The sequence below is a fragment of the Geotrypetes seraphini genome, chromosome 11 (genome assembly GCF_902459505.1).
Source record: "Geotrypetes seraphini chromosome 11, aGeoSer1.1, whole genome shotgun sequence".
In the NCBI taxonomy this organism is placed as follows: Eukaryota; Metazoa; Chordata; class Amphibia; order Gymnophiona; family Dermophiidae; genus Geotrypetes; species Geotrypetes seraphini.
Genome location: NC_047094.1, coordinates 36,489,699 through 36,503,166, shown reverse-complemented (window position 1 = coordinate 36,503,166; position 13,468 = coordinate 36,489,699). Strand labels below are relative to the sequence as shown.

The window sequence follows — 13,468 nt, the reverse complement described above, 5'->3', positions numbered from 1 at the left end:
TTTTACGGCCCTGAAAAAGGGCCTTTATATGTCATATGAGTTCTGATCTTGTTGCAAAAATTTTCATGGCATGCTGGAGAAAATGTGAGGATTCTGACAATAGTATTTCCTTTTGTGGATTTATGCAGACACACATATATACAGAGGAGACTGAGAGGGGACATGATTGAAACATTCAAGGTACTGAAGGGAATAGACTTGGTGGAAAAGGACAGGTTGTTCACTCTCTCCTAGGTAGGGAGAACAAGAGGGCACTCTCTAAAATTGAAAGGAGATAGATTCTGTACGAGCGCAAGGACGTTCTTCTTCACCCAGAGAGTGGTAGAAAACTGGAACGCTCTTCCGGAGTCTGTCATAGGGGAAAACACCCTCCAGGGATTCAAGACAAAGCTAGACAAGTTCCTGCTGAACAAGGACGTGAGCTGGTAGGGCTAGTCTCAGTTAGAACATAAGAACATAAGCAGTGCCTCTGCCGGGTCAGACCAGAGGTCCATCCCGCCCAGCAGTCCGCCCCCGCGGCGGCCCAACAGGTCATGACCTGCCTTAATCACCAGAAGGGGCCCCCTTGCCCCCTAGGTTTCTCATCGAAGTCCTATCTTCCCATCAATGTCCTAACCCTCCGGCCTTGCACCTGCACGACCTGGTGAGCTGTCTATACTTATGCAACACCCCAGCACCTCCCTCAGTACCCCACGATCCCCTTTTCCCTCAGGAATCTGTCCAATCCCTGTTTGAATCCCTGTACTGTACTCTGCCGGATCACTTCCTCCGGGAGCGCATTCCATTTGTCCACGACCCTTTGGGTGAAGAAAAACTTCCTTGCATTTGATTTGAATCTATCTCCCTTCAGTTTCTCTGAGTGCCCCCTCGTACCTGTCGTCCCTTTTAGTCTGAAGAACCTGTCCCTGTCCACCCTCTCTATGCCCCTAAGTATTTTGAAGGTCTCTATCATATCCCCCCTGAGCCTCCTCTTTTCCAGAGAGAAGAGCCCCAGTTTATCCAGCCTCTCAGCATATGGGCAGTTTTCCAGCCCTCTTACCAGTTTCGTTGCCCTCCTTTGGACTCTCTCAAGAACTGCCATGTCCTTCTTGAGGTGCGGCGACCAATATTGAACGCAGTATTCCAGATGTGGGCGCACCATCGCTCGATACAGCGGCATGATGACTTCCCGCGTCCTGGTTGATATGCCCCTCTTGATGATGCCCAGCATCCTGTTGGCTTTCTTCGAGGCTGCTGCACACTGTGCGGATGGTTTCATGGATGGATCCACTAGCACACCCAAGTCTCTCTCAAGTCCGGTGTCTTCCAGCAATCTCCCCCCCATTTTATACTCGAACAACGGGTTCTTTTTCCCTATGTGCATGACCTTGCATTTATCTACGTTAAAGCGCATTTGCCATTTGTTTGCCCAGTCCTCCAGCTTATCGAGGTCCCTTTGCAGTTCCTCACACTCCTCCCTGGTCCTAACTCTGGCGCAGAGCTTGGTATCGTCTGCAAATTTTATAACCTCACACTTTGCCTCCGTTTCCAGGTCATTGATAAATATGTTGAAGAGTAGCGGCCCCAGCACCGATCCCTGCGGCACACCGCTCGTGACTCCCCGCCAGTCAGAATATTGGCCCTTTACTCCGACCCTCTGTAGTCTACCTGACAGCCAGTGCTTGATCCATCTGTGTACATCCCCGCCCACCCCGTGGTTCCACAGCTTCCTAAGCAGCCTTTCATGTGGCACCTTGTCAAAGGCCTTTTGAAAATCGAGGTAAATGATGTCTATGGGTTCCCCTTTGTCCACCTGACTGCTTATTCCCTCAAAGAAGTACAGAAGGTTTGTCAGGCACGACCTTCCCTTACAGAATCCGTGCTGGCTTGTCCGCAGTAGGCCATTTTTCTCAATGTGCTCGCAAATGCTGTCCTTGATCATTGCTTCCACCATCTTCCCTATAACTGAAGTCAGGCTCACCGGCCTGTAGTTCCCGGGGTCACCTCTCGATCCCTTCTTAAAGATAGGTGTGACATTCGCCAGTTTCCAGTCCTCTGTTACCTCTCCAGTTTTCAAGGATAGGTTGCAAACATGCTGGATTGCGCCCGCTATTTCCTGACTTAGTTCCTTTAGAACCCTTGGGTGGATCCCGTCCGGTCCCGGTGATTTGCCGCTTTTCAGTCTGTCAATCTGCTTGAGGACATCCTCCCGATTTACCTCTATATGCCCCAATCTTTTGGCCTGCTCCCCACTCATGAGCTCCTCTGAGTCCGGTATATTGGACGTGTCCTCGCTTGTGAAGACTGACGAGAAGAACGTGTTCAACCTCTCAGCTACCTCTTTATCCTCCTTAATCACTCCCTTCCTATCCCCATCGTCCAATGGCCCCACCTCCTCTCTCACTGGTTGCTTCCCCTTTACGTAACTGAAGAATGCCTTGAAGTTTTTCGCCTCCCTGGCCAGCCCCTCCTTGTATTTCCCTTTTGCTTTTCTAATCTCTCGGTGGCATTCCTTTTGGCATTTCCTGTGCTCCTGGTGATTTTCCTCCGTTGGATCCCTCTTCCATTTCCGGAAGGACACTTTCTTGTCACTGATTACCCTCTTTACTTCAGGTGTCATCCAAACCGGGTCTTTTGACCGCTTGTTCTTGCAGCCTTTCCTGAAACTGAGGATGTACAGTTTTTGCGCTTCCTGCAGTGTGTCCCTGAGAAGGGTCCAGGCGCTCCCTACAGTCTCCATCCTAAAGCCGTTCCTGAGCTTCCTCCCCACCATTTTCCTCATAGCAACATAGTTCCCTTTCTTGAAGTTGAGCGCAGTCGTTGCGGTCCTCCCCACTATGGGTGACCCCCTTTCTAATGTGAATCTGATCACGTTGTGATCACTGTTGCCTAGTGTTCCTCCCACTTCTACCCCTCTTGCAGGCCCCCCTAATCCGTTAAGGATGAGGTCAAGAGTAGCATCCCCTCGCGTCGGTTCCTTGACTAGTTGCTCCATGAAGCAGTCCCTCACAGCTTCTACGAATCCTGCTTCCCTCGTGGAGTTGGAGTGTCCCGTACTCCAGTCTATCCCAGGGTAGTTGAAGTCCCCCATCACTGTTACACTTCCAGTCCTGCATTCCTGTCTCAGTTCTGCTTCCAAGTCTTGTCCTATTGTTTCTGACGCACCAGGCGGGCGATAATACAGCCCCAGCTTTATGTCTGCACTCTTCTTTCCCGGCAATTTGACCCATAGCGATTCTAGCTCCTCTGCCTTTGTTGCCGTATCGATCCCAATCGAGTAGATATAGTCCTTTATATACAGCGCTATGCCTCCCCCCTTCTTATGGGTCCTGTCCCTCCTGTAGAGCTTGTACCCTGACAGCGCCACATCCCATTGATTTTCCTCTGTCCACCAGGTTTCTGTAATTCCTATTATATCCAGGTCCTCCCCCTTGGCCATGACTTCCAGTTCACCCATCTTAGCCATGAGGCTTCTTGCATTTGCGTATAAGCACTGTAGATCCCGGTGTTTGTCCTCCACCTCTGCCTTTACCTGGGCCGCCTTCCCTTGGGTCTCGGGCCGTTTTCCTGCTCCCGGTGCCTCTGCTGTGCCCTCCGCCTTTATCCTCGCAACTCTCTTCCTCCCCATGTCCCCTCCACCCCACCTCCCCGCTTTTCCCCGGGGAGTACCAGCCCCCTCCCGTGCTATCGTCCCCTGGGCCTTGGTTTGTTCCCCCTTGCCTTGTGTCTCCCCTTTTCCCTGTGGCTCCACCTTATTGCCTTCTGTTTGCACCCTGGTGCCATCTTGTCCTCCTGAATCACCTGTTTTCCCTTTCCCCTTAGACTTCTCCCAGCAAGTTGCTGTTCCCTGGTGTTTCCCTCGCTGTCTGATCGCGAGTTCCATCGGACCCCCGTCCTCCTCCCTGCAGTCAGCCCATTCAGCATCTTTTCTTGATACTGCTGTCCGAAGCGTCATCAGGTCAGCTGTCGGCTTTCCCCCTCTCTGTAGTTTAAAGCCCTCTCGATCTCCTTCTTTACGTTGGCTGCTAGTATTCTTGTTCCCGCCGTGCTCAGGTGCAGGCCATCCCGCCTGTAGAGCTTGCTCTATCCCCAGAAGGACGACCAGTTCCTCACAAAGTGGAAGCCCTCCTCCTTGCACCACCTCCTCAGCCACGCATTCACCTCCTGGAGCTCGGCCTGCCTCCTTGCATCTGCCCTCGGGACCAGCAGGATCTCCGAGAATGCTATCCTCTGTGACCTCCGTTTCAGCTTCCTTCCCAGGACCCTGAACTGGTCTGTTAGCGCAGGCATGCTGAAATTCCTCCGGCTCACATCATTTGTTCCGACGTGGACAATTACTGCTGTCTCCTCCGTTTCGGCTCCGTCCAAGATCCTCTCGATTCTGTCGGCAATGTCCTTTGTCCTGGCCCCAGGGAGATATGTCACCAGCCGGTCCTCTCGACCTCCGGCTACGTGAATGTCCACCTCCCTCAGGATCGAGTCTCCCACAACAATTGCAGTCTTTCCCTTCCTTAAGAGCCTCCTCTGCCTCAGGTCCGTGTCCATGGTGAATCTGGGCGCTCCTCCCTCGGGGTCCTTGGCCTCCTCTGCCCTCCTGGCCTCTCCACTAGGTCTATCCTCCGGTGGGTCCTGGCTCTCGTCTGATGACACCTGTCTGAGTTGCTGCTGGTTCTGCTCCTCGACCCTCCTGTAGCTCTCCTCGATGAATCTCTCAAGGTCCCTCACCTGATCTTCAATGGAGCTGTTTCTGTCTGGATCCTCAGACGCCTGGCATGGCTCCTCTGAAGCGTGCAGCCCCTCCAGGTCCTGAATCCTGGCCTGCAATCTTGCGACCTCATACTTCAGGCCTTCCAGCTCCCGGCACCGACCGCATATGTACTCCCGCCTTCCCGAGGGGAGGTAGTCGTACATATGGCACCCCATGCAGTATACTGGAAAGCTCTGGTGTATTCCGGCTGCCTCCATTTCCATCTTATCCGCTCCGCTCTCCGGTCTCCCTCAGCTCTCTGCTCTGCTCCTTTGGTCCGTCTATTTGCTCTCCGCTCTCTCGTCTGCCTGTTCTGCTCTCTCCTCTCTGCTCTCTCCTCTGGCTCTCACCACTCTGGTCTCCTCTGATCTGTTGGTGTCCTCACTTCCTCGCTCTCCCTCCGCCTGCTGCTGCTGTGTCCTCTCTCCCACTCTCACTCTCCGCCTGCTGCTGCTGTGTCCTCTCTCCCTCTGCCTGATGCTGCTGTGTCCCCTCTCCCACTCTCACTCTCCGCCTGCTGCTGCTGTGTCCTCTCTCCCTCTGCCTGATGCTGCTGTGTCCCCTCTCCCACTCTCACTCTCCGCCTGCTGCTGCTGTGTCCTCTCTCCCTCTGCCTGCTGCTGCTGTGACCTCTCACCCACACTCACTCTCTGCCTCTGGTTGTGTGCTGACCTTGGTGTAGTGCCCTGGCCCTTCTCAAGGCCCTTCGCAAAGGCGCTCTCGCTAAGGCGAGCGCCGAACGGCCGCGCGCCATTGGCTCCGCCCCTTTTAAGGCGGAGCTCCGTTAGGATACTGTTAGGACCAGTTAGGATACTGGTCTTTGACCAGAGGGCTGCCGCGTGAGCGGACTACTGGGCACAATGGACCACTGGTCTGACCCAGCAGCGGCAATTCTTATGTTCTTATGTAATGAATATGGTTGTTTGGCAGACGGGATGAATTGTGCAGTTTTTTTTGCCATCGGAGATATAGAAAAAGATTGGAATCAAAGCAAACCGTAATTGGCTTTCACACTTTAAACAACGTGTAGATGGGTCTATCCTGTACAAATCAGCAGGTATAGCTGATTTGTTGGGCAAACCAGATGAACCATATCGGTCTTCATCTGCTGACTTTTACTGTGTTACTTTGGATCTTTTTAAGAACATAAGAATAGCCTTATCTGGTCAGACCAATGGTCCATCAAGCACAGTAGCCCATTCTCACGGTGGCCAATCCTGGTCCCTAGTACCTGGCCAAAACCCAAGGAGTAGCAACATTCCATGCAACTGATCCAGGGCAAGCAGTTGCTCCCCCCCATAATTAACAGGCCCTTTTATTAAACTGTGTTAGGCATTAAAACACGTATAACATAACTTAAAATGGCATACCGCAGGATGCGCTTGGGCATCTTGCGATAACTGCCAAATTAGTGCTTAGTTAAATATTAATTTTTTTCAGGGAGCTTGTCAGGAGGCGAAGAGTGGGCATTCCTAAGCTAATCAGTTAGCTTAGGAATATCGTGCGAGACCTTACCACCTATAAAATAGGTGGTGGTAAGTGTTTACAAGGTAAAAATTTTTAATGGCCTCACTTTGGCCTAGTTTTTTTTTTTTTTTTTTTTTTTCAGAAAAGTCTGTATAGAAAGTAAAAAATAAACTTTAAAAATACACATAAACATTAGTGCATGACCATTAATATAACAAGACCATTTTTATGGCTGTGATAAAAATTGCCTTAGTACATGGGAAAAACCTGTGTCAGGGAGCATTAAGGTCGCTTTTTACCACAGCTTAGTAAAGGACCCCTAAATTCCGTCCCCTAAATAGCTTGTGCTACTGTGGCCATCTGAATAGTAGAAATGCAGTCAGGTCCCTGAGGTAGGGTCAGCATATCCCATGCTCTCTGGGGCTCTGGATTAGAGTTACAGTACATTGTTTTAAAGAAATTTATTTAGGAAGTTCATAATCTAGTAATACAGCAAAGGCTATATTTACCTACTAGTATCTTTAAAAAAAAAATTAGTTAAATATACAGTATATGTTCTGATTGATACATGCTTCAGTTTTCGGTGCAGTTGGCAAAGTCAGTAAGAGCTGTCTGAATAGGAAGAAAAATCATTATTTTTGGCACCCTTTGGTAGCCTGGGGTGGAGCCGAGAATAAGGGCTCAGTATATGCAGGAGAGGAACATATTTTTATTTGGTGTCTTCAAAGAATACTAGAAAAAAGACCTAAGGATATGATTTTCCATTTGATTGGCCTTATTTTTCTTGGAACCTGCGGAAGCCAAGCTTTTCAATTCTATTGCGCTTAAATCTACTTTGGTACCTGCCTGTCAAAATTTGCTCTGGGGAGTAGAAGACAAGAACATATGCCAGTATGCAGGAATGGTTTTTTACCTTATTCCAAGTGATGTTAGGCAAAGGCATAGTAAGTTTATGGGAATACTATTTTCATTTATTTTTGAAAATAACCAGACTGTGATCTGACCTGCTTTGGCCAGTTGGCGTATCTTATCTTTGTCCTGGAAGAACTGTCTTTACAAGAGGGAAGTGTAATAATAGTTGCTTTTCATGTTCTCAGTTTCTGCAAGTACTGACAAGAACTAGCAGTGTTTTTATAATGTGAGAAAAAAAACCCGCGCTCTTTCACAATCTCCACTTTTTCCACTGAGGCTCCAATGCACAAAAGGTTTCTGTGCCAGTAAGACTCGTTAAAGCAGTCTTACTGGCATGGAAAATCTGTCAATGCTCAAGAGGGTTCTCCGTGACTGCTACCAATCCTCGTAGCAGCCTTCGAGAACCCTATGCAAATGCATCACAAGGAGCTCAGTAGTATTTTAATGAGCTCTCCTTGTGAAGCACAAACAGTAACGCCATCCCATTTTCAAAGAATTGGAGCTGAAATTTTCTGGCTCTAGATCTACTGGCTCTGGCTCTAGATCTACTGGTAGCTGCTGTGCATGTGTTGTGTGAGTGCACAACACATGCTGCCTCCATTAAAATACAAAAGGACTTTTTTTTTTAATGGGCACAGCTGTTGTGCATGGGTTGTGCATTCACACAACACATACCCAACAGCTATGTCCATATTGCACGGCTGAAATTAAAAACAAACAAACTTGAGGTCCGGGTGCTGCTGCATCTCCAATGCTGTTGGGAAGAGACCACCCAAAATAACACTGGAAAACTGCTAATAGCAGAGAAATCACAAGAGGCTTTTTTATGCTGTTCTGCGCTTCAATCACCTCCTCAAAATTCCTGGTCTCTAATTGGCAGTTTCATCCAAAATCCCTAGTCTCTAATTGGCCCTCGATCCCTTGTATGGTTGGCTGCAGTGTGTCAGCTGATTGACAGCTGGGTTGGCCAGTGCCAGACTTCCCCCTTTACCGAGCTACTCAGCAGAAATAGCGTGCAATACATTTTGCATGCTATTTATGTATTGCACGCTATTTCTGCTGAGCATAGCCCAGCAAAACTAAATTACTCCCAAACCAGTGTTTTTTTTTTTTACTGGGTTGCAGGAGCTTTGAACATTACCGGGTTGCAGGAGCTTTGAGCATCAGGACCTGAGTCTTCTCCTCAGGGTTGGCTGTTTTGCGCATTTATTACTTAGCATTCTAACTACTTGCTCTTTGTAGAGTACAAAATAAGATTACATGAGAGAGAGACAAAATACATTTTAAATATACAGTATTAGTATAATCAATCATGTTTTGTTATCCTTGAGTGAAAAATTTAGGGATCAGTAGTCAGCTGGCACAGAAATGTTAGCAATTTAAAAACCAACATTTAAATTAATTCATATATTATACCCATAATCAAGGCTGCTAAGTATACATACATGGTCATTGTGCAGGCACTATGGAGACGGTTCTTATATAAGTGGGTATTTCATCGTAGGTGCCCCAGTGCTGTGCAGTGAGAACCTATTCTATAATGAGCTCTGGACATTCAGATTCTCTTCTAGGATACTAGTGTAACCCTCTATCAACATGTCTTTAGGAGCCCAAAGTTACACCGGCCAAAAACCTGGTGTGACTACAGGTGCCTAAATGTGGCAAGAGCTCATGTAACCTTTAGTATTCTATAAGCTAGATGTGTAACTGGGAACCCTTCCCATGTACTTTTTACATTTGCACACTATAACACTTAGCACCCATGGCCCTAATGTGTGTAAGTACTACTTTTATTAGCATATACTTATGCAAATGGGTGCATAACCAAAGACACTCAGTTAGTTTGGGTTTGCTGTTCAGTGGAAGGAGGATGGGCTGAAACATTCTCCAGATAATATTTTACCCAATTTGTGATGTTGAATTCTAGCCAAGTCATTGATATATTTCAGGCCTTATAGATATAGTGTATAGAGTTTGGCACAGTTCTGGGCCCCTGAAATAGGTAGATCTTGCTCAAACACGGCCAAGTCAGGTAATTGTGATTGCTTTTCAACCAAGGTGGATATTTGAGTAGTCTGTTCCTCTCCTGAGTCATCACTAATCACTTGTGGTGGTCTTTTAGACTATGACACCATAAGCCTTCATTTGTAACTACTTAGGGCTTTGCCCCTTCTCTTCTATCACCTTCTAACTTGCTTAGCCCAGTCATTGCTCATTTGTCACCTTTCTGCAGGGACTGGCCCTCTCCTTTTTATCTATAGTCTAAAACAGGGATGCCCACACTTTTTGGGCTTGTGAGCTACTTTTAAAATGACCAAGTCAAAATGATCTACCAACAATAAAAAATTTTTTAAAAACCACAAAGCACACTGTACGCTGAGAAAATGTTAATTATCATTCCTATTCCGGGTTTTTTTCAAAGAGGTCAAGGCAGATGCACTGTCACCTCAGTAACAACCATACAAAAATAGACAAATATACCCCCCCACCCTTTTTACTAAACCACAATAGCAGTTTTTAGCGCAGGGAGCTGCACTGAATGCCCAGCGCTGCTCTCAACACTCATAGGCTCCCTGCGCTAAAAACCACTATTGCGGTTTAGTAATAGGGGGCCATAGTGCAAAATATAGACAGCAGATATAAATTCAGACACATTTTGATCACTAAATTTAAAATAAAATAATTTTTCCTACCTTGTTGTCTGGTGTTCATGAGTCTCTGGTTGCACTTTCTTCTTCTGACTGTGCATCCACTCTTTCTTCCCTTCTTTCAGCCTGTATGCTTCCTCTCCTCCAGACCTCATTCCCTCCCCCAACTTTTTCTTCCTCTCTCCCTTCCCTTTCTTTCTCCCTGCCTCCCTTTCTTTTTTTCTCTCTTCTTTTTTCTGTTTCCCTTCTTTCCTTCTGTCTCCCTGCCCTCCCCCAAAGCACTGCCGCTAGGCAGGGATAGGGCAGGCAGGCAGGCCTAGTGACAGGCAGGCGCTATAACCCTCTCGTACCCTAAACCATCCCCCATGCCCCCAGTACCTTAAATCTTCTCCCTACGTACCCCCAGTACCTTTTTTAATCATACCCCCTGTACTTTTTAAAATCCCTCCTTCCCTCCCTAGATGGCTAACCTGGTATTTTAAACATCTCCCCACCCTCAGTACCTTTTAAAATCCCTCCCTCCCTCCCTCCCTGGCTATCCTGATATTTTAAACATCCCCTCACCCCCCGGTACCTTGATGCAATCCTGGCGGTCCAGGCAGCCTTCCCTGCTGGACAGCCACCCAAGTCCCCATCTGCTGCGGCGGTAATAGGCAGGTGTGAGCCCCGAGCGCGCCTGCCTGGTCTTGTGCTGCCCGAATGGTGACAGCTCGGCTGGCTCCCCCTTCTGCGCCAGAAGTGAAATCCAGACGCGAGTCCGGAGCGCGTCTGCCTGGTCCCGCACCGCTGCTCGAATGGTGCAGTCAACTCCTGCGAGTCTCACGAGAACCAACAGCACCATTTGGGCGGCGGCACAGGACCAGGCAGGCGCGAGCCCCGAGTGCGGACTGGGGGAAAGGAAGTGCAGGAGGACCCGGACCTGACCGTCTGTGCACCCGGGGCGGACCGCCCCCCCCATTGGTACGCCACCGACGTTCACCCCGCCCTGCCAGCACTCTAATTGGCTGGCATTCTTCAAGAGGCGGGCCAGTCAGGAGGGGAAAAAAGAGAAGGGGAAAAGGGAACCCGCTCTGCGATCGACTGGGGTCGCCTGAGCGAGCGACCTGTCGATCGCGATTGACGTATTGGGCACCCCTGGTCTAAAAGAAGCCAGTTTCAATTAAACTGAAAGCCCATAAGAGCTGCCAGGCCAAGAAAACCCAACAAGGTTTCATTTAGCTGTAAAAGGTACATGCTGTATGTTAGTAGGGAATGTGCTATAATCACTACAGATTAAAAATAGAGCTTTACCCTCTGCTTTTCTGATTATCATAACCATTTGTCTTGTCCCATAATAACCTGCTACTGCTTTTTTTTATCTGCATAATTCTAAAAATAACTTGTACTAGCAAAGCTTCTTTCTTTCTTTATAATGCTCACCAATTGAACTAAAAATACTCAAAGTACTTTATTATGTCATAAACTAATTCTAACTATTTCCCTGCTAGAAATAGAGATGGTAATTATGGAACGATGCAAGCTGTCCGAAATGGCCTCGGTTGTAACAGAACAGAACATAACGGATGAAGAGAAGAGTGCAGCTGCTTCTGGCATGGAATCAAATCAGAGCAGGTACTTGGGTGGAAGACAGTGAGCTCTGAAATAGAGAGTTGCATGGGGACAGAAATCCCACCCATCCCTGCCAGGATCCTCTCCGTCCCCACCAGGATCCTCTCCGTCCCCACCCATCCCCGCAAGGAATTGCCTCCATCCCCGCCCGTCCCCATAAAAAGCAGCAATTACTTCTGGCAGGATCATCAATTCCACAGTTTCTTTTGTGTTTGCGTTGCTGTTTTCCTTGTGGAATCTCTTTGGTGGAACCCTTTTTTTGTTTTCTGTTCAGGTAATTAACTTATAAACCCCCTCTTTTACTAAGGCTGACGTGTCCATTATATTATAAGGACGAACCCTGCTTCCAAAGCCTTCCATCCCCGTGGGAGTCCCGTTGGCTAGAGGGGGGTCCCCGTGGGAGTCCTGTGGGTTAGGGGGGATTCCCACGGGACCCCCGCAATCCCCGTTCCCGTGCAGACCTCTACTCTGAAACCTGCAGCCATCTCTATGTTACCTGCGAGTTCAGTTGAGATGGCTGATTGTGCTGCTGTTCTGGCAGTGTGGATTTCAGATGCTGGTTGTATGTAAACTGCTGCAGTACAGGATAAGCAGCATAAAATCTGTTTTACTACTTGGGATCTAGCTACAGGGACTTGAGACCTGGGTTGACCACTGTTGGAAACAGAATACTGGGCTTGATGGACATATGGCCATTCTTATGTTCTTATTTATTTATTTAAAAACTTATACTCCGCTTAAAACCTAAGCGGTAATTTCAGATATCTAGTTGCTTGTGCAGTTGGAAGTCGGAAAGATTGCATCGGAAACTGGTATATGAGAACAGAAACAAAAGTCAAGTTTCAGGTTTATTTATAATTTGATATACCAACCATCACAAGTATCTGGTCGGTTTACAATAATAATAATAGAAAATAAGAGATTATTTAAAATGTTAAAATTATATTTAAAAAAATAAAATTGAAATAAAAATAGGGGGATTGAGATCAAAACAAAGACTTTATTACGATGGGTATGGGACAAAGGGAAAGAAGGGGAAAGGGAAAATTTTATTTACATTGTATAAATGAAAATAAAAGGAGGGGAAGAAGGGAAGGATAAAACAAGAGGAAAAAAAGGGGTGTCGCTTCCTGAAAGTGTTTTTATTTTCCCGTTTTTTGGGGAGCTCAATTGGAATTTTAATAAGCGTCTTTAAAAAGAAATGTCTTAAGGTGTGTTTTAAACTTGTTTAGAGAATTTTCAGAGCGAAGGTACGATGGCATTGCATTCCAAAGTGAGGGCGTGACAACGGAGAACATATATAAAACTACATCCCTTGCCAAATGTTCTTTGGGCTCATTCATGGATAGAAAGAAAATTAGGCACATATAATTAAGATAATAGTCACATCAGAAAGGCGGCCTGTATACTGTTTCTGTGGGTAGAGGTTTTGTTCTGACATACCTTAGTCTTTCTATAGCCCTGCTTAGGAATTAATAAATATGACATACCTACTGTACCTGATTGTACTGTTCCCTCTGAGCGGAGCAGGAGTCTTCCGATTGTATTGCTTCCAGTAGGGGGGTACTGCTCAATATTGTGCTTTCAGTTTTTAGAGACAGGTAGGTTCCCTGGAGTTCTGCACAGCTTTCCTCTCATTATTGAATATGTGATAGTGAAAAAGCACCCCCCACTGACAGGGCTAAAGCTGGAGGACTCCTGCCCAGTTTAGAGGAGTGGTCTCAAACCTAAACCCTTTGTAGGGCCACATTTTGGATTTGTAGGTAGGTGGAGGGCCTCAGAAAAAAATAGTTAATGTCTTATTAAAGAAATGACGACTTTACATGAGGTAAAACTCTTTATAGTTTATAAATCTTTCCTTTTGGCTAAGTCTTAATAATAATACAGTGGTACCTTGGATTACGGGCATAATCCGTTCCAGGAGCATGCTCGTAATCCAAAATGCTCGTTTATCAAAGCGAGTTTCCCCATAGGAAATAATGGAAACTCGTTTTGATATGTTCCCCACCCCCCCCGAGAACCGGCATTTCTCCCCCCGAAGCCCCCCTGCGATCCGGCACCCTCCCCCCACCGCAATGCGGCACCCCCCCTCGCGATTCGGCAACCC

General features: G+C 47.4%; 1 protein-coding gene across 12 annotated transcripts in view; it reads left to right on the top strand.

Moving 5' to 3' along the window:
* CLEC16A (C-type lectin domain containing 16A) overlaps positions 1 to 13,468 on the top strand; it is a 377,291-nt gene that overhangs the window by 145,599 nt on the left and 218,224 nt on the right. For 10 of the 12 annotated variants that reach the window (XM_033914729.1, XM_033914726.1, XM_033914722.1 and 7 more), the window contains one exon: positions 11,241 to 11,364. In XM_033914729.1, the coding sequence (XP_033770620.1) occupies positions 11,241 to 11,364 (124 nt within the window). The remainder of the gene's footprint in view (positions 1 to 11,240; positions 11,365 to 13,468) is intronic. The other 2 variants (XM_033914725.1, XM_033914723.1) reach the window with 1 other exon arrangement.